Source organism: Bufo bufo, chromosome 9 (assembly GCF_905171765.1).
Source record: "Bufo bufo chromosome 9, aBufBuf1.1, whole genome shotgun sequence".
Taxonomy (NCBI): Eukaryota; Metazoa; Chordata; class Amphibia; order Anura; family Bufonidae; genus Bufo; species Bufo bufo.
In genome coordinates this window covers 197,675,219-197,695,655 of record NC_053397.1, presented here as the reverse complement: position 1 = coordinate 197,695,655, position 20,437 = coordinate 197,675,219, and the positions used below count along the sequence as shown (strand labels likewise).

Genomic DNA, 20,437 nt, shown 5'->3' with positions numbered 1-20,437 from the left:
CGTCTCTTAGCTCACCGAGCACAGCGCCATACATTGTATAGTGGCTGTGCTTGGTATCACAGCTCAGCCCTATTTACAATGGAGCAGAGCTGTGTCTAGGCCACGTGACCGATGAATGTGACGTCACATAGCCTAGGCTAAGCGGAGAGGAGGCCGCAGTGTTACTGCTTTCTCAAACAGCTGAGGTTCCATGGGTCGGGCCCAGAGGATAAGTCATCAGTTAAAAAAAAAAAAAATCCCAGAAAACCCCTTTTAAGGCGTCGAAGAGACGTAATTATAGGAATAACGAACAATCAAAATCTTAAAACCTCTTGTAAAAATGTAATAGATTTTTACTGATCTGATACAGATTGATCATAGAGAAAGTTGTCACTTCTATGATTTTCTTTAAACATTTTTCTTTGAATATGATAGGATACAATTGCCATGAATGGTATCTATACCAAAGTAAAGCACTTTTATTATGGATCATCAGGGATTTGACCTTTTATTTGGCATGTGAATTGGATTAGGAATTGCAGCAGCAGCAGCACCATATCTCGTAACTATAGTGTGACATCCACTAATGATTTATATACTGTGCTTCGTGATGTCACTACTTCATAGTGCGTGCAAACACGTCTTTTATGAGGTAACCTTACCAGTAAATGGCTGCAGAGATTGTTAGGCTTTTATTAGTGCGAGTCCGCTGTCTTCATCCTCATGCATATGGCAGTGTGATTGTATGGAGGCACATGGTACGTTCTAATATAGAGACGAATAATGCATCTGTAACACGTACAGATAATCTGGACTTGTGGTGCTTATTACACAGGACTATTATCGGGATTGAACGTTCCTACGAACGCTTGTTCCCAATAATCGGCCCATCTAAACGTGGTGCTAATCTGATGTGTAAATCATAGTTTCTGGGCAGCAGATCCCTTTTTACACAATACATTCTGCTGATCAGAAACAATCTATATAAGGGCTCCTGCACACGAATAGGGCTGCAGCTATAGACTATTTTTGTAATTGAGTATTCTATTGATTAATCCAATGATTAATCAAGTACTCTAATAACAAAAAACTAATTAAAATTTATTAAAAATGTTTTCAATAAAAACTCCTCAGCCACCAGCTGCCCCCCATCCACCCTTTAAAAAATACTTACCTCCTGTAAGGGGCGCCGCTCCACAGCTCCTCCATCTTCTCTGCGTGCTGCACTGTCATCCTGACCTCAGACAGTGTCGGGTCATAGTGCACGTAAGTGCGCACTATGACCTGACGATGTGTCAGGATACAGTGCGGTGCAGGGCGGACGACCACGGAGCGGTGAGTAATAGCAAGCGCTTCACTCCTGCTCTGTGGTCACATAACACAAAGGAATCCTCGATGCTGAGTGAAGCGACGCTGATTTTCTTTGTATCGAATTACTCTATTCAATGGAGTAATCGTTTCAGCCATACACACAAACATATTTTTCTTCTGTTTTTTTTTTTTTTTTTTTTTACAGGTCCGTATGCGGAACCATCCATTTCAATGGGGCTTGGAAAAGAACGGAAATGACTCCGTGTGCATATGTCTGTTCCGCAAAAAAAAATTTGTTGCATTGTTACAAGGGATCCGCAAAAAAAAAATGCAACACGAAAGTCGTCTGTTTTTTGTTTGTTTTTGCAGACCTCAAAATACATACGGTTGTGTGCTTAAGCCCTAAAGATGAGTAATTGCAGTAACAATTGCTTGTCCCCATACACCAGAGGTAATTGTTGCATGTAAATCCAACTTCCACCTCTTCTGAGGAGCAGGCAATTATCAGGAAGAAGCAGTTCCTTTCCAATAATTGCCTGCAAATGCGCCATCAGAAAGCGTGTCCTGCTGAGCTCACGTGTTGTACTAGAACAGGGATCAGCAGCCTCTGGCACTCAAGCTGTTCTGAAACTACAACTCCCAGAATCCTCCTTTCACTTCTATGGGAGATGCAAAAATTGCCAAGTAAGGGCTCATGCACACAAACGATTTTCTTTCCGTGTCCCTTCCGTTTTTTTCACTTCAATGGGCCTGCAAAAAAACCAGAAGATACTCCATGTGCATTCCGTTTCTGTATTTCCGTTCCGCAAAAAAAAAAAAAAAAAAATACATGTCCTATTACAGACAAGGGTAGGACTGTTCTATTAGGGGCCAGCTGTTCCGTTCCGCAAAATATGGAATGCACACGGATGTCATCCGTATATTTTGCGAACTGCAAAATACATACGGTCGTGTGCATGCTGGGAGTTGTAGTTTCACAACAGCTGGAGTGCCGAAGGTTGCTGATCCCTGTACTAGAAAAATTGTACATGGACTTTGGTCAGATCTTCTACTGCTGGAGTATGTCAGGGCAGAGTACCAAACCGACTGATAGCTACAGGCCCGTAGTGATAGGAAAACAGCTAGATGTAAGCCATTTATAGACACTTTAATTTTTTTAAAGGGGAAATCCACCGAAAATGATTGCACATGACAAAAAAAAAAAATTCTAAAGTGGCTAAGAATATGAGCTTGGACCTTGACTGGTGTGTCCAAAGCTATGAAGCACCTAAAAGCATAAAGGGGAATTAGCAGTGCTGAAACGGGGGAATGGGATAGGAAATACAACTTTACCCTGACTTTTTTTTAGGGCCAATTCAATCAGTGAAGATTTGTTGAACACTAGGAAAGTTAAAAAAATATATAAAATCTTCAAGAATAGGTGTACGTGCCATGTCGTTTGTCAGCAGCACATCATCGCCTTGTCTAAATGGGATGTGCTACTGCCAATACGTTCTGACCGGCCGTCCCCATACTCATGATGATTGCCACATGTAAACAGGTGCTGATCAACGTGCTGCGTCCGCCCATGTAAAAAGGGTAAAATGTACAGTCTGTCCAAATACAAAGAAAACGTTTCAACAATTTTATTCAACTTTTAAATATTTTTAATAATCAGATCCACAATTTATTTACACTTGTAAGTTGCAGGGCTGAACGTAGAAGTTTTGGCAATGTCTGTATATGGTGTGTAACAAAAAGTCTGTGTATTGGTTCTTGACCCGATCGCCAACCCCTGGACCAACAGGACATATAAGATGGTGTTAGCACTTCTTAAACTGATGCGTCACCTCGTAGACCCCCACAGATTCTTGTGCCTTTTCATCATAATCTGTCCAGTCCTGTGGGAGCACAAACGACTGACAGTCATTAAAATAATACACATTTTCTAACAATGATTTAAAGGGGTTGTCCGGGATTGGGGACATTGTTGTATTAGTACCAGAGTGACATACATATGTCACACATGCATGTCCTACCTGCACCACATATTTCTGAAGCCCCGTTTTGATACTGCAAGTTATTGGCCGGAAGTGACTATTTTTGTAAAATGAGTGACGTACCGGGTCCTCTTCTTCCGGCTTCGCAGGGAGCCCGGTGACGTCACCGTCAGTCTAACTCATTATGCAGAGCGCACGGAGTGGCGGTAACTAGGCTTGCAGACATAGCGTTAAGCCACGCCCCTCTGGTCCGGTGACGTCACTGGGCATGGATCTTTCTAATGCAGGCATCCTCAAACTGCGGCCCTCCAGCTGTTGCAAAACTACAACTCCCAGCATGCCCAAACAGCCTACAGCAGGGCATTGTGGGAGTTGTAGTTTTATAACAGCTGGAGGGCTGCAGTTTGAGGATGCCTGGTCTAATGAATAGAGGCAGAATGAGGACAGAGCTAGGAGGAGTTTATCGGTGTAAATATGGGGGAGGAATATGTGCTGCTGGAAGCGGGATATGTATGAGGGGGGCGGATCGATAGGGGGAGTGGACGATGTGCGGCCGGAGAATATGTATGAGGGGGGCGGGTGCAGGGACGAGTTGAAAGACAGTAGAAACCAGGAGATGCCGCGCTGCGCTGTGACCCGCAGTGCGGCAGGAAGTCATCACAGAAAAATCGCTCATTTTCCCGCAACGCACCCGCATCTTGTCCAGCCCTCACACGCGACGCCCGTGTGAAAAAGGCCTTACTCTCCATCCACTGATGTGGCACTTCTGAAAATAGCCAAGCAAGCGCTGTTCCAATAGCAGTGAATGGAGAAGACATAAATTACTGTTATTAATTCCATGGTACTGCATGCCCGCAAGAGCTTACAATGCCATAAATGTTATAGATGGGGAGGGATACCCCTTTAATGGTCTCATCTACATAACCCTTTCCATATCAGGGCATATGCCATAGAGGAAGGGGTTCCTGCTCGGGGTGCCCAGTGGTGCAATTCTGTTTCTCCTTATTTCCTATAAGCAAATTCGATAACTTACAATGTGTTTGGTACATCATGTGCCGCAAAACACAAACCTTTTCTTGCAGGTTGATCTCATTGAAAGGAGTCCCTGTTTCTGCCCCTTCTGCAGCAAATCCAGCCTGCAGGAAGATTATACAAAGAAGCTGTCACTTACATCTGTTGAAAGGGGTTGTTCTTATCCACAGAATAAGGGATAACTGATCGCTGAGGGTCTGACTGCTGGGATCCCCACCGAGGGGTCCCGGGACATAGTGCACTGCACCGGAGATGGGCTAGTACACCGCTCATGGAGAATGAATGGAGCAGCGGTGTGCAAGCACTGATTGTCAATTCTATATGTCTGCCATTATGTGTGTGACCATCTGGCGGTGAATAGATAAGGACGTTGTGTAACCCTGGTTAGGTATATTGATTTTCAATCCCTGTGAGTGTTCCCTTTTACATAACAGTCCGTCACCAGTTACATGAGACCTGCGCTGTGACTCATCTGTAATCTACTAAAGAGATTAGGACAAACCGGACTTAAAAAGTACAACAAAAGAAGCGTCATTATAAACCAAACGCATCATCTGTTGACCATCAAATGTGTAAAGTTGGTCGCTAGACCACCCTGATGGCAGATGTTAGAAAATAAGAGTAAACAGGCATCTGGATTTCAACATGTCTGCTCCTTTCTTCCCAGGGGAGATAATAATTGCTGCCAGACACCTCTAGCTGCAGTTTACCTTCTCCTCATCAAAAACACATGAACGTCGGGCTGATCCAAGAGTGCGTGTGTAAAGAGCCCTTCACACCGGCTGAGAATCCGCCAGATAATTGCTAATAAGTTTTCATAGGAACAATCGGCAATTATCTGACGGTGTAAAAGTGCTGTCGAACACACGATGAACGAGCGAAACGCCCTTTAATCGGATAGTTGATCATTTGAGCAGACACAAAAATTATTGTTTGCCGGCAGCAGATCGTGCTGTGTAAACACGGTCTGCTGCCGGCAAACAAAGGGTCAGTATGGGGAAGAGCGATGACATTGGCGATCACTACTCCCCATACTGTGGAGGAGATCACTGCATGAAAAGGCAGCGCTCTCCTCAGCTGACGATTGCCGTGAAGGATCGCTTCCCTCCTGACAATTACCTGCTGTATCGTCCCGTCTACAGGGACCTTAAAGGGCTTGTGTCACTTCAGCAAATAGCATTTATCATGTAGAGAAAGTTAATACAAGGCACTTACTAATGTATTGTAATTGTCCATATTGCCTCCTTTGCTGGCTGGATACATTTTTCTATCACATTATACACTACTCGTTTCCATGGTTACGACCACCCTGTAATCAATCAGTGGTGGTCCTGCTTGCACACTGTAGGAAAAAGCGCCGGCCTCTCTGGTGGCCGAGACTACGGAAGCGCGCATAGGCTGGTGCTTTTTCCCATAGTGTGCAAGCACGACCAGCGCTAATAATTTAATCATTGTTGCACATCGGACGCCCCCATTATGTTTTTTTTTTTTCCACTATAAGGCCTTTTGCTCAAGACCGTATATCCTCGGCGTCGCCTTACTTGCATACTATAAAAAAAAGCACCAGCCTATATGGGCTCCCGCGGTCCCGATCACCAGAGAGGCAGGAACTTTTTCCTATAGTGTGCAAGCACGACCACCACTGATGGATTGCAGGGTGGTCTGTAACCATGAAAACGAGCAGTGTATAATGTGATGGAAAAATGAATCCAGCTAGCAAAGGAGGCAACATGGACAATCACAATACATTAGTAAGTGGTTTGTATTAACTTTCTCTACATGATAAATGCCACTTGCGGAAATGACAAAACCCATTTAAGGAGTCGTCAGGAGGGATACGGTACACTCAGGAGTATGGGTAACGATAGTTACTCAAACTGGCCGTACACCAGTAATTCCCAACTTTTCACCATGGAGGACCCCCCCCTCCTAATGGGAAATAAACTGTATCTTCCAGGGAACCCCCAATTAAGTTCCAAAACATAAACTGTGAATGAGCTGTGATACCAGACATTGTCCCAGGAAAGACTTCAGTTTTCATGTGGCCATAAATTGCAGTATGGCGATGCTACATCGCAATGTAATAAAGGCGAATGTTGTCTCATTGTGACCCGCTAGTTGCAGCAGACAAGCTGAATGTTTTACTAACTTGTGTGTTGCAATTCGACCATATTCACTTTCATGATGTTGAGATTTTTGGTCGTTGTTCCCATGTTAAAGACACTGGGACTTGGGTATCTACCGGCATCTGGATCACAGACATTTCCGCTCTATTCCAGGGATCGGCAACCTTCAGCCCTCCAGCTGCTGTGAAACTACAACTCCCAGCATGCACTCGGCTGTTCTTGTAACTCCTATAAAAGTGAAAGGAGGATTCTGGGAGTTGTAGTTTAGAGCAGCTGGAGTGCGGGAGGTTGCTGATCCCTGTTCGATTGAGTTCTGGCGATTGTGATAATTAGGGATGAGCGAATTGACTTCGGATGCAACATCCGAAGTAGATTTGCATGAAAGTTTGTTCCAATAATGTACGGAGCAGGAGCTCCGTACAGTATTAGAATGTATTGGCTCCGATGAGCCGAAGTTATTGCTTCGCGAAGTCTCACGAGACTTTGGGTAATAACTTTATAAATTAATTTGTACTGTAAAAAACTATTGACCAAACTTGGGTTCAGTTCCAATCTACCAGTTGGAACCGAACCCGATTTCGGGAAATGTTTTTTACAGTACAAATTAATTTATAAAGTTATTACCCAAAGTCTCGTGAGACTTCGCGAAGCAATAACTTCGGCTCATCGGAGCCAATACATTCTAATACTGTACGGAGCTCCTGCTCCGTACATTATTGGAACAAACTTTTATGCGAATCTACTTCGGATGTGTCATCCGAAGTCGATTCGCTCATCCCTAGTGATAATATGTGCAGGCAGACAGAGGTGTAGGCACAAGGGACCTGTATAAACTCTACACATCCTAAACTTTATTATTAGGGAGTGTCGTGTGCCTTGGGTTTAGAATTTTTGCCAAATAATTATGAAGCTGCATCCATTTCTTACAAAATGTAAAACTTTGATAAAGTAATCCAGAAGTAAAAAGTGCTGGGTGTCCAAATTCAGAAAATAGATAGGTACGGTAGTGTATTATGATTTTATTATGTTACAATTCAGGTTTTATTTTTCTTTGTCAAACGTTTTAAAAACTGCCATGGCAGCAAAAGGGTTATTACAAGTGTCCACCTTTTAACACCATAACCTTTTTAGGTGGTGAGGGTTCTGCTTTTCTGACACAAAGCTCCAAATCCCTTGCATAGATATAGATCTAGAACATAACACTGTTGGCTGTCTGCAGGCATCACCAGGCGGTATCCTGTATTGCTTAGGTGTACCGCATAGAACGCTGCAGAGAGCTCCCTCTAGTGGTGACTGCAGGCAGCCAGAATGTCATGTTTATAGTCTCTGACAATGCAGAGGATCTGGAGCTCAGCGGACCATCATCACATGTTGTAAAGTCTGCGAAAAGCTGCCATACATGCTGCATTCATTAGCTTGACTTTCACAATGGGCCAAATAGTTTAACAGAGATTATGTGATCCATTTGAATGACAAATAAGAGATGGAAAGAACCAATGTCACCACCAACAAACGTATCACAGTTTACCTGAGGTTGAAAATCGACTGGCTCCAGCCCCCGACACTCAAATTCCACTATAGTTTTAAAGCGTTCACTGTCTTCAGCCTAAATATGATAAAGGGCAGAACGGAAATATTACAGGAGAGGTGAAACTGAGAGCACTCAGGTAAAGTATGAATGAAGTCCTATAGAATTAACACTTGTTAAGCCTCATTCACACGTCAGTGTTCCGGTCAGTGATTTCCATCAGTGATTGTGAGCCAAAACCAGGATCGGAGCCTCCACAGAGATCAGGTATAAGGGAAAGATCTGCACCTGATCTGTGTTTAGAGCCGCACCTGGTATTGGCTCAAAATCACTGATGAAAAACACTGACGTGTGAATGCAGCATTACATACAGGTAGTGATCTTTGCCTTCCTAACCAGATGGCTTAAAGGGGTTGGCCGGGTTAGAGATATTGATGACCTATCCTTAGGATGTCTCATGCTGTCAGCCATTTACCCCTCCCTCGCTAATTCCTTTTCTGTTTGAAATATGTTTTGAATCTGTCCAGGACGGATCAACTCCACTGAAGCATCATATTACACGTCAATGCAAAACTATGAAGAGGGGAGGAGTAAGCAGGAGCTGAATGAGATGGGACTGTGGAAGAGACACAAAGAAACTAGGGATGAGCGAATCGACTTCGGATAAAACTTCGCTCTGAGGCCTCTTTCACACGACCGTATGGCTTTTTCAGTATTTTGCGGTCCGTTTTTCACGGATCCGTTGTTCCGTTATTTTGTTTCCGTTTGTTTTTCCGTATGGCATATACAGTAATCACATAGAAAAAATTGGGCTGGGCATAAAATTTTCAATGGATGGTTCCGCAAAAAGGAACGGATACGGAAGACATACAGAGTACATTCCGTATGTGTTCTGTTTTTTTTTGCGGACCCATTGACTTGAATGGAGCCACGGAACGTGATTTGCGGGCAATAATAGGACATGTTCTATCTTTCAACGGAACGGAAATACAGAAACGTAAATCATACGGAGTACATTCTGTTTTTTTTTGCGGAACCATTGAAATGAATAGTTCCGAACACGGAATGCAAAACATGGCCCGCAAACGGGGAAAAAAAAAACGGTCGTGTGAAAGAGGCCTAACACTGTACGGAGCAGGAGCTCCGTACAGTATTAGAATGTATTGGCTCCGATGAGCTGAAGTTATTGCTGCGAGACTTCGCAAATTAATTTGTACTGTAGAAAAACATTTCCCGAACCCGGGTTCGGTTCCAAGGTACCACTTGGGACCGAACCAGAGTTCGGGAAATGTTTTTTTACATTTTGCGAAGTCTCGCGACACTTCGCGAAGCAATAACTTTGGCTGATTGGAGCCAATACATTCTTTTTTTTATTTTATCAATAAATTTTTATTGATTTTCTTGGTTTTATACATAAACAAGAAATAAATAAAAAAGACAGTAGCACATTGTCATTTGTAAAGATAAATATATACCCAGTTGTGGACAGCAATTGTCAAAGACAGAACTTTTACAATAAGCTAACCCAAAAATTCTGACAAGTTTTGATTATTTCAGAGTGGAGTAAGGCCATGACATCCCGAAAGTTTCGTGATGTCTTTCAATTTCTGCCAAACTTAGCAGATGAGATGTATACTTGGGATATTGTCAGGGAGACGTATTACCGAGCCAATTTCTAGTATATATCCAGGTGGCCTCCCTCCCATCAAATAAGACACCAACTCGCCCACCGGACCCAGGCTGTCCAGTTGACCCCAAGTTTTACACTGTTGGGCTTGTGCGGCTAGAAAGTACACTGCTCAAAAAAATAAAGGGAACACAAAAATAACACATCCTAGATCTGAATTAATTAAATATTCTTCTGAAATACTTTGTTCTTTACATAGTTGAATGTGCTGACAACAAAATCACACAAAAATAAAAAAATGAAAATCAAAATTTTCAACCCATGGAGGTCTGGATTTGGAGTCACACTCAAAATTAAAGTGGAAAAACACACTACAGGCTGATCCAACTTTGATGTAATGTCCTTAAAACAAGTCAAAATGAGGCTCAGTAGTGTGTGTGGCCTCCACGTGCCTGTATGACCTCCCTACAACGCCCGTGCATGCTCCTGATGAGGTGGCGGACGGTCTCCTGAGGGATCTCCTCCCAGACCTGGACTAAAGCATCTGCCAACTCCTGGACAGTCTGTGGTGCAACGTGACGTTTGTGGATAGAGCGAGACATGATGTCCCAGATGTGCTCAATTGGATTCAGGTCTGGGGAACGGGCAGGCCAGTCCATAGCATCAATGCCTTCGCCTTGCAGGAACTGCTGACACACTCCAGCCACATGAGGTCTAGCATTGTCTTGCATTAGGAGGAACCCAGGGCCAACCGCACCAGCATATGGTCTCACAAGGGGTCTGAGGATCTCATCTCGGTACCTAATAGGAGTCAGGCTACCTCTGGCGAGCACATGGAGGGCTGTGCGGCCCTCCAAAAAAATGCCACCCCACACCATTACTGACCCAATGCCAGTCATGCTGGAGGATGTTGCAGGCAGCAGAACGTTCTCCACGGCGTCTCCAGACTCTGTCACGTCTGTCACATGTGCTCAGTGTGAACCTGCTTTCATCTGTGAAGAGCACAGGGCGCCAGTGGCGAATTTGCCAATCTTGGTGTTCTCTGGCAAATGCCAAACGTCCTGCACGGTGTTGGGCTGTAAGCACAACCCCCACCTGTGGACGTCGGGCCCTCATATCACCCTCATGGAGTCTGTTTCGTTTGAGCAGACACATGCACATTTGTGGCCTGCTGGAGGTCATTTTGCAGGGCTCTGGCAGTTCTCCTCCTGTTCCTCCTTGCACAAAGTCGGAGGTAGGGGTCCTGCTGCTGGGTTGTTGCCCTCCTACGGCCTCCTCCACGTCTCCTGATGTACTGGCCTGTCTCCTGGTAGCGCCTCTATGCTCTGGACACTACGCTGACAGACACAGCAAACCTTCTTGCCACAGCTCGCATTGATGTGCCATCCTGGATAAGCTGCACTACCTGAGCCACTTGTGTGGGTTGTAGACTCCGTCTCATGCTACCACTAGAGTGAAAGCACCGCCAGCATTCAAAAGTGACCAAAATATCAGCCAGGAAGCATAGGAACTGAGAAGTGGTCTGTTGTCACCACCTGCAGAACCACTCCTTTATTGGGGGTGTCTTGCTAATTGCCTATAATTTCCACCTGTTGTCTATCCCTTTTGCACAACAGCATGTGAAATTGATTGTCACTCAGTGTTGCTTCCTAAGTGGACAGTTTGATTTCACAGAAGTGTGATTGACTTGGAGTTACATTGTGTTGTTTAAGTGTTCCCTTTATTTTTTTGAGCAGTGTACAACCATGGGTTAGAAATCGCTAAGCCCCCCCATTGTCCTTATCTCTTTGTAGAGTTTCTAAACGGTTTCTCTGAGATATTTTTGTTCCATATCAGGGATCTAAACAGACCTATAGGTATCCACACAGGACTATTATGCAGTATATAGAGGAACTGTGGCATCAGCACCATCTTAACTAAGTTTGCTCGTCCTATAACTGAGTGCGGCAGTTTACACCAACTGGCTACTTTCTTAGTGCTTCTGTCAAGTAATGGAAACAAGTTCATATTAAGATATTCTTGCGGTCTAGACGATACCTGCACCCCTAAATATTTAAAGGTTGTATCTATTTGTAAGGGGGCTATCTTCTCTTTGAGAGATTCAGTCACAGGGTCTAAGGCCTCATGCACACAAAAGTTATTTTTTCCCGTTTACGTTCCGTTTTTTGCGTTCCGTATACGGAACCATTCATTTCAATGGGTCCGCAAAAAAAACAAAACGGAATGTACTCCGTATGCATTCTGTTTCCGTATTTCCGTTCAAAGATAGAACATGTCCTATTATGTCCGCATAACGGACAAGGATAGGACTGTTCTATTAGGGGCCAGCTGTTCCGTTCTGCAAAAAACGGAATGCACACGGAAGTCATCCGTATTTTTTGTGGATCTGTTTTTTTGCAGACCGCTAAATACTAAAAAAAAGCCACAGTTGTGTGCAATAGGCCTAGAATAAGTACCGTAAACCGTAATTCGTTTCATCACATGTGGCAGTGATTGTTTTACATTACCTAAGAATAGCAACATGTCGTCAGCGTAAAGCGCTATTTTTTCCTTTATACTTCCATATGTTAGACCCATCACTTTGGGGTCCATACGTATCATCAGGGCCAAGGGTTCTAGAGCCAGCGCAAAGAGCATGGGTGACAAGGGACAACCCTGTCTTGTGCCCCTCTGCAAGGCGAATGCATCAGATAGCAACCCGTTTGTTCGTATACGGGCCCTTGGTTGGCCATACAACAATTTTATCCAAGAAAAAAAATTAGGGCCAAAACCCATCACCTCCATCACCCCCCACAAGAACTTCCACTCAACGCTGTCAAACGCCTTTGCAGCGTCGAGTGAATGAATTGCGCGACCCCCATCTCACTTCTAGACAGATTGAGATATAGTCTCCTGATATTAATGGCTGTAGACTTACCCGGCATGAAGCCACTTTGATCACCATGAACCAGGTTAAGGATCACTCTCACTGATCTATTAGCCAAGACTTTGGCCAAAAGTTTGACATCTGTACATAGCAAGGATATGGGCCGGACAGGTAGGATCTTTACCAGGTTTAGGCAACACTATTATTATTGCCTCTCCCATGGAGTCAGGTAATTTGCCTATTGTTTCTGCCAAAAGTTGTGGGAATACAAAATCCTTATATTTCTTTAGGAATTCCCCTGGTATGCCATCTGACCCTGGAGTCTTCTCATTTTGAAGTCCCTTCACCCCCTCCTCAAGCTCTTCTAAGCTTAGCGGTTCTTCAAGGCTTGCTCTCTGTTCTTCTGTCAGTCTCAGAGGCGCGAGAAAGTTCTGAATCTCACTTTCACTACGCTGCAATCTAGTGGAATATAATTGTTTATAGTAATCACTGAATACCTTGAGTGTGCCTGGACTTTCCGTTATCCAATCGCCCATCGTATCTCGGATACACCCTATATAGGAAGAACCCTGTCGAGCCCTAATAATAGTAGCCAGCATGTGTCCCACACTTTCTCCCTCCTCAAAGTACTTTTGTTTCCAAAAGAACCTCTTGCGATCTATTAATAAATCCGTGTGATCCCTGGATTAACGCAGAATGGTGTCTCCATCTTTGAATTGCAGCAGCTTGATCAGGATCGGTCTTGGAGGAGCCCCTGGTGGTGGTGACCGGAAGGGCACTCTGTGAGCTCTTTCAATAGCAAACATATTAGACAGAGTCTTTTCCAAACTTTGCAGTCAGCCACTGCTCAAAAAAGACTACAGCGTTTGTTCTGGTATACCCACAAGGCGCAGATTATTCCTGCGGAGTCTGTTTTCTAGATCATCAGCCTTGCTTAGCAGATATGAGACATCGTGGGCGACTTTTCCTAGGTCTTTTCTTAGAGGAGGTACTGCATCTTCCAAGCAGCTGACCCGGTCTTCTACTTCTTTAATTCTCTCAGAGACCTTCCTTAAGTCGTGTCTAATGAAAGACATATTCTCTTGTAAGTTCCCCAACAAGCGCAGCGCCGCAGTTGGTGACCGCTTTGAAGACATCTGCAATTCTGGGTTCATTATTTCTTGTGCTGGTACTGCACTATTGTGGCCTCTTCGTCTGCCACCTGGCCCACTGTACTTTCTGGACTGTTATTGCAGTTGGTAAGAGGATGATGCACCAAAAGTCCAGTGTCTCCCCTCTGTCATTTCTCAAGGACACTTGGGGCATCTGCAGGAGCCACTCTAGCAAACTACTCCAGTCGCGCTGCCACCTCCGCTGCCCTTATCCCTGCTAAAGAGCCATCTTGCCTCATCCGCACTGCAGGTCCGCTCTCCCTCCCCTCCTTCTCCTTCTTACTCTGGCGCGTCATACTGCTCGTTCCTGGCTGCTCCGGTCTCCCGTACTCAATATCGTCGTTCAGGGGACTTGTTCTGTACGATGTTGTGTGGATGCAGGAGGATTTGCAGGATTCTCGTCCGGGAGCGCGAGTATCAGCATCCTCCCTACATGCCGCGCCAATACATTCTAATACTTTATGGAGCTCCTGCTCCGTACAGTATTAGAACCAAGTTTTATGCGAATCGACTTCGGATGTTTCATCCGAAGTCGATTTGCTCATCCCTAAAAGAGACGACTGAAGCTACATAGAAAGTTCAGTAAGAGAAGATTAGGAAGCGGGTTCTCCTTTACTTTCTGTGTGCAGTGGATGCAGCTAGCCTCCACTCACCATGCCTGAGAGAACTGCAAACCAGACATTCGGCATGCACAGAGGAAAACTACTAAGAAATGCAAGATGCAAGTGATATATTGGCCAGAAATAGTGTTATCCCTCATGCAAATGCACTGTACTATTAATTAATGCAAAGTTTGTTGAAAGGTTAGGTATGCTTAAAGTCACTTACATTGTACGGCTGCATCGAGGGACCCAAAATATCTATGCAAGAAAAACAAAAAAGAGAAATGGTCAGATTAATACAGTCTGTCTATTATCATGTACCAGAAGGTGGTCTCCTATTCAGGTATCTCATCTATTAGCACAGCTACAAAGAATATCTCCCACTCTGGGGGACCTGGAACATCCATGCATTACACATACAGCATATTGTTTTTAATAGGAACCGTGTAATGCTTCATTTCTCCTGTGGTGGTGCTGTAGGGAAACGGAAAACTTGCCGCCAAATTCCTTTTCCGATTAAGAGCTCATGCACCCGGCTGTAGCCGTTTTTGTAGTCTGCAAAACAAGGATACCGGCCGTGTGTGTTCTGCATTTTGCAAAGTGGAACGTCCTGCTCTCTATAGAACAGTCCTATCCTTGTCCGTAAAATGCAAGGCCGTGGAACGGACATAAGGATGCAGGCAGCACTGCATGCAGATCGGATGCGGACTAAAACAATGGCCGTGTGCATGAGCCCTAAGGCTGATTGCTGGGGAAGATCCTTCTAACCAAGAAGCTCTGTCTAAGGGCTCGTTCACACGACCGTATGTCTTTTTCAGTGTTTCGCGGCCCATTTTTTCCGGATCAGTTTTTCAGTTTTTTTTTCAGTAGTGTTTCCGGTTCCGTTCCAATTTTCCGTATGGCATATACAGTATACAGTAATTACATAGAAAAAATTTGGCTGGGCATAACGTTTTCAATAGATGGTTCCGCAAAAACGGAATGGATACGGAAAACATACATTCCGTATGTGTTCTGTTCTTTTTTTGCGGACCCATCGACTTGAATGGTGCCACGGAACATGATTTGCAGGCAATAATAGGACATGTTCTATCTTTCAATGGAAAGGAAAAACGAAAATAAGGAACATTCCGTTTTTCTTGCGGAACCATTGAAATGAATGGTTCCATATACGGAACGCAAAAAACGTTTGTGTGAACGAGCCCTAAAGCAGTTCACCCCTTTATTTGTGACTCACCTATGGAGTTTTCCCGAGAGCACAGCTTACACTTCTGTACCATACTGGCGCTGCCTCTCCCACCCTTCAGGGGGACACTGTCCTAGGAGTGAACGCATGAAAGATCAAACTAATGAAAGTGAATGACCAGATCCATAACAGACCATGACATTTATAGAACATCTTCATCCACACCTGACCATCAAAACCATTAGTTAAAACGCAAATTTGCCCTCAATCTAACACTGATATACAGAATCATTATACCAATACAGATATATTCTCACTCACCACCAATGTGATATACTGCCACTTGTCCGATACTTCTCCACAGTTTCCACATTTTAACTAAAAGCGGGAGAAGAAGGAAAAAGTGTTATAACATCAATGTCATTGCTATTAGAGGGGGTTTTCTAGGTGTACCATATTGATGACCTATCCTCGGAATAGCACATCAATATCAGGTGACCCCACCCCAATCAGCTATAGGCAGGGGTGCTCCAGTGAGCGTTGTGGCCTCCTCACAGCATGTCAAGCACAGTGCCGTACATCGTATAGTGGCTGTGCTTGGTACTGCAGTCAAAGCTTATTCACTTGAGTGGAACTTAGGCTCCATTATTACGTCCGCAAACGGGTCCGCATCCGTTCCGCAATTTTGCGGAACGGGTGCGGACCCATTCATTTTCTATGGGGCCGGAATGGATGCGGACAGCACACAGTGTGCTGTCAGCATCCGCATTTGCAGAGCGCGGCCCCGATCTTCAGGTCCGCAGCTCCGCAAAAGATAGAACATGTCCTATTCTTGTCCGTAGCTTGCGGACAAGAATAGGCATTTCTATAGGGGTGCCGGGCGGGTGTGTTGCGTCCCCGTTGACAATGAATGGGGACAAAACTGAAGCGTTTTCCTTCCTCCGTTCCCATGATGGATCTCAATAGCGGAAAGGGAAAGTGCAGGTGTGAAGGTAGCCTTAGGCCTCTTTCACATGAACGATACGGATTGTGTCAGGGTGCGTTCAGTGAAACTCACACCATTTCGAAAGCAAGTTTAGTCCGTTTTGTCTGCATTTGCGTTCAGTGTTTTCCATGAGGGTGCAGTTTTGATGCGTTTTTCATGCGTGTAAAAAAAAAACCTGAAGATTTACAAACAACATCTCCTAACAACCATCAGCGAAAAACGCATCGCATCCGGACTGCATCCAGATGACATCCGGATGAAATGCGTTTTTCACTGAAGCCCCATTCACTTCTATGGGGTCAAGGCTGCGTGAAAAAGAATATACAGAATATAGAACATGCTGTGATTCTCATGCAAAGCAGAACTGATGCGTGAAAAATGGGTCAAGATTGAAATGAATGAATGGGTCAGAATTCAGTGCTATGCGTTCACGTCACGCATCGCACCCGCACGGAAAACTCGCTCGTGTGAAAGGGGCCTAACATAGACACTCCCCTATCACTGTCCCGCCAATGGACATAACAGATTAATCCACAGTAGAGCAACATAGTAGTACCTAAATATCACTTCCTATAGAAATCTACAGCCACCTGTATCTAAGCACGGTCCACACCCCGTTACCCCGTGCATTACTGTATAGCAGGGAAAAGCAAAATGTCCTCTCACCTTCAGGAACCAGCGGAAATCATCACCCAGCGGCCGCAGCCTCGTGATATTTTCTAGATTGGCCTTCAGCTGTAACGCAAACTTCTACAAGAAAACAAGAGAAAACGGTGAACACTTAGGCCTCTTTCACACGGCCGAGATTTCCGCACGGGTGCTATGCGTGAGGTGAACGCATTGCACCCGCACTGAATCCGGACCCATTCATTTCTATGGTGCTGTGCACATGAGCGGTGATTTTCACACATCACTTGTGCGTTGCGTGAAAATCGCAGCATGCTCTATATTGTGCGTTTATCACGCAACGCAGGCCCCATAGAAGTGAATAGGGCTGCGTGAAAATCGCAAGCATCCGCAAGCAAGTGCGTATGCGGTGCGATTTTCACGCACGGTTGCTAGGAGACGATCGGGATGGGGACCTGATCATTATTATTTTCCCTTATAACATGGTTATAAGGGAAAATAATAGCATTCTGAATACAGACTGCATAGTACAATAGCGCTGGAGGGGTTAAAAAAAAATTAAAAAAATTTAACTCCCCTTAATCCACTTGTTCGCCCAGCCCGTCTTTTTCTTTGATGCCCAGGAGGAAAAGGACCTGTAGTGACGTCACTGAGCTCATCACATGATCCATCACCATGGTGATGGACCATGTGATGAGCGCAGTGACGTCATCAAAGGTCCTTTACCCAGGTCCTGAAGAAAGAAGAGGAGATCGGCTACCCGACCAAGTGGATGGGGCGAGTTAAATTTGTTTATTATTTTTAACCCCTCAATGGACTTTTTACTTAGCATTCTGTTATAAGGGAAAATAATAAAATTTACACAACACCGATCCCAAACCCGAACTTCTGTGAAGAAGTCCAGGTTCGGGTCTGGGTACCAAACATGCCGATTTTTCTCACGCACGTGCAAAACGCATCAAAACGTTTAGCATTTGCGCTGAAAAATTGTGAATTTTCCCGCAACGCACCCGCATCCTATCCGGCCCTCACACGCGACGCCCATCAAATGCCACATGTTTTTCGTTACATTCGGCGCATCTTTAGGCTTCACACCTTTGTCTATTCCAGCCTTTTTTACATAAACTCCCCCTGCCCTTCCTTAGTGGGGCGAGATTGCGACTTTGGAGTGCAGCTAATTAACATAAAAAATCATGCTCACTTTTGAAACCTAGGGCGAGAGGTGTAAAAAATGCTAAAATATTTCCAAAAAGTGGGTACAACAACATGGTGAGGTTGTCCGACGCGGCAGCGATACATTCGAGCACCGCGAGGTGGAAAGGGCTGCAGAGGACGCAGCATTGAAGGTGCCACATCGCTATTAATAATACAGATCCACAGAAGAGTGCACTTATCCTCTGGATAGGTCATCAGTAGGATTGAGCGAACTTCTGTTTTCAAGTTTGGCGTACAAAGTTTGGGTTATTTTAAGAATTCCGTTATGGATTCCGCTACCACGGACCATAAAACTTAGGTTCTGTGGTGGCGGAATCCATAACGGAATTCTTGAATAACGCTGAATTTGAAGACAGAAGTTCGCTTATCCCTAATCATCAGTATCTGATCAGTGGGGTCTGACACATGGGACCCCCGCCAATCAGTTGTTTGAGAAGACAGCGGTGCCCGCAGTAGCGTGGTGAACTTATTTCAGTTTAGCCTAGTGAGCACATACTTTTTATGTAAAAAAATACAAAAACAAAACATTAAAACCTATTTGGCCAAAAATGCTACAAATATGCCAAAAAAACATGCATTTTGTTGTTTTTGGATGTGGTTTGTCAGTAAAAAAATAAACACCATGAAATAAACCGCGTGGCAGCTCCCTAAGGTTACCCGCACACAGGGGCAGGTTTAAAACAGAAAATCCGGACAGATTTCCATGCGGGTTTGTGTTCGCTTCCACACCAAGGACTGCATGTGTCGTTTTTAGTTCACAGATCTTTGCACGGCTGGTAAATTTTCGCACAGAATAAAAAAAAAGCAAAGTGTACGTGCGATTTGTCTAATTTCATTCACTTTGCTGGTATTGTATTACACTGCGGTTTTTCCACACGAAACAGGGGGCAGTGGCGGACGCAGGAGACTGTCAACCCTAGATGGCTTGGGGGGGGGGGGGGGGGGGGGGGGGGATCTGCCAAGATGACCGGACATCTGCCTGCTGAAGAAATGGACAGAACACATGGATATATTCAGAAAAGTATACCCAAAATGGTGAAATTTAGGGATGAGCGAATTGACTTCGGATAGAACATCTGAAGTCAATTCGCAGTAAAACTTCGTTCCAATACTGTACGGAGCTCCTAGAATGTATTGGCTTCGATGAGCCGAAGTTATTGCTTCGCTTAGTCTTCGGGTAATAACTTCATAAATTGATTTCTACTGTAAAAAAAAAAAACATTTCCCGAACTCGGGTTCCGTTCCAAATGGAACTTTGCAAAGCAATAACTTCGGCTCATCGGAGCCAATACATTCTAATACTGTACGGAGCTCCTGCTCCGTACAATATTAGAACAAAGTTTTATGCGAATCGACTTCGGGTGTTTCATCCGAAGTCGATTCGCTCATCCCTAGTAAAATTGGTTTGCAATGGGGTGAAAAGAATCTCGACACATCCCCTTTAAGGAGGTGCATGGCGCTCGGACTCGCAGAGCTTTTCCAGTGCTGCAAACTGATGTGACCGAATACAATTCTGTGATACGTAAAGTATCGGTGCGCAGGACACCGCGCCATCCATGACATTTGCATTCTCATTTACAACCAGATTATTGTGACCAAATGATCCATGTATTGGTCCCCAACCTGTGACCATCAGCTGTAGCAAGACTACAACTCCCAGCATGCCCTAGTTTTGCAGCAGATGGCAGAGATCAATGTGCCAAGAGGAGCATTTCTTTGGGTAAATATATGACAACGAATAGGCTATGCAGTGTGCAGCCTCTCCTACTGCATATTCCATGACCCTGCCGCTCTAGTATGTACCGTGCACGCATATTTAACCCTCTCCCTTCCTGCAGACCGCTGCTTCAGAGCCTTATTGCGTTACAAAAAAAATGGACATCCGATCATTGTATGGCGGCTGGAACTTAATCGAGAACTTACCACCATGACGTCACCGGTTGCGTGCTTTACGGCACAGAACTAATTCTACACACGTCGTAAAGAGCTGAAGGAAAAGCACCGTCACGTGACCGTTAGGCACAGAGCTGGCACAACATCGCCACCTGCTGCTAGTAACTTGATATTGCCCAGGAGTTGACGAGTAAAACCCCAGGATATAACCAGGACTGGATTGCATGAGGGGATCTGGAATGGTGTGACAGAAATATCATAAATATACTGGGCGTAAAGTAGAAATGGCTTAAGTGCCCATAGCAACCAATCAGATTCTACCTTTCATTT

The 20,437-nt window shown here is 44.7% G+C and overlaps 1 protein-coding gene across 1 annotated transcript; it reads right to left on the bottom strand.

Moving 5' to 3' along the window:
* Window positions 1-2,900: 2,900 nt before the first annotated feature.
* Window positions 2,901-20,210, bottom strand: CZIB (CXXC motif containing zinc binding protein). The gene is made up of 8 exons (XM_040408160.1): window positions 20,138-20,210; window positions 17,039-17,122; window positions 15,709-15,765; window positions 15,439-15,520; window positions 14,428-14,459; window positions 7,956-8,033; window positions 4,340-4,405; window positions 2,901-3,170 (listed from the first exon to the last, which is right to left on the bottom strand). The coding sequence occupies exons 1-8, from the start codon at window positions 20,141-20,143 to the stop codon at window positions 3,093-3,095; spliced, it is 483 nt and encodes a 160-aa protein (XP_040264094.1). The 5' UTR covers window positions 20,144-20,210; the 3' UTR covers window positions 2,901-3,092.
* Window positions 20,211-20,437: the final 227 nt, after the last annotated feature.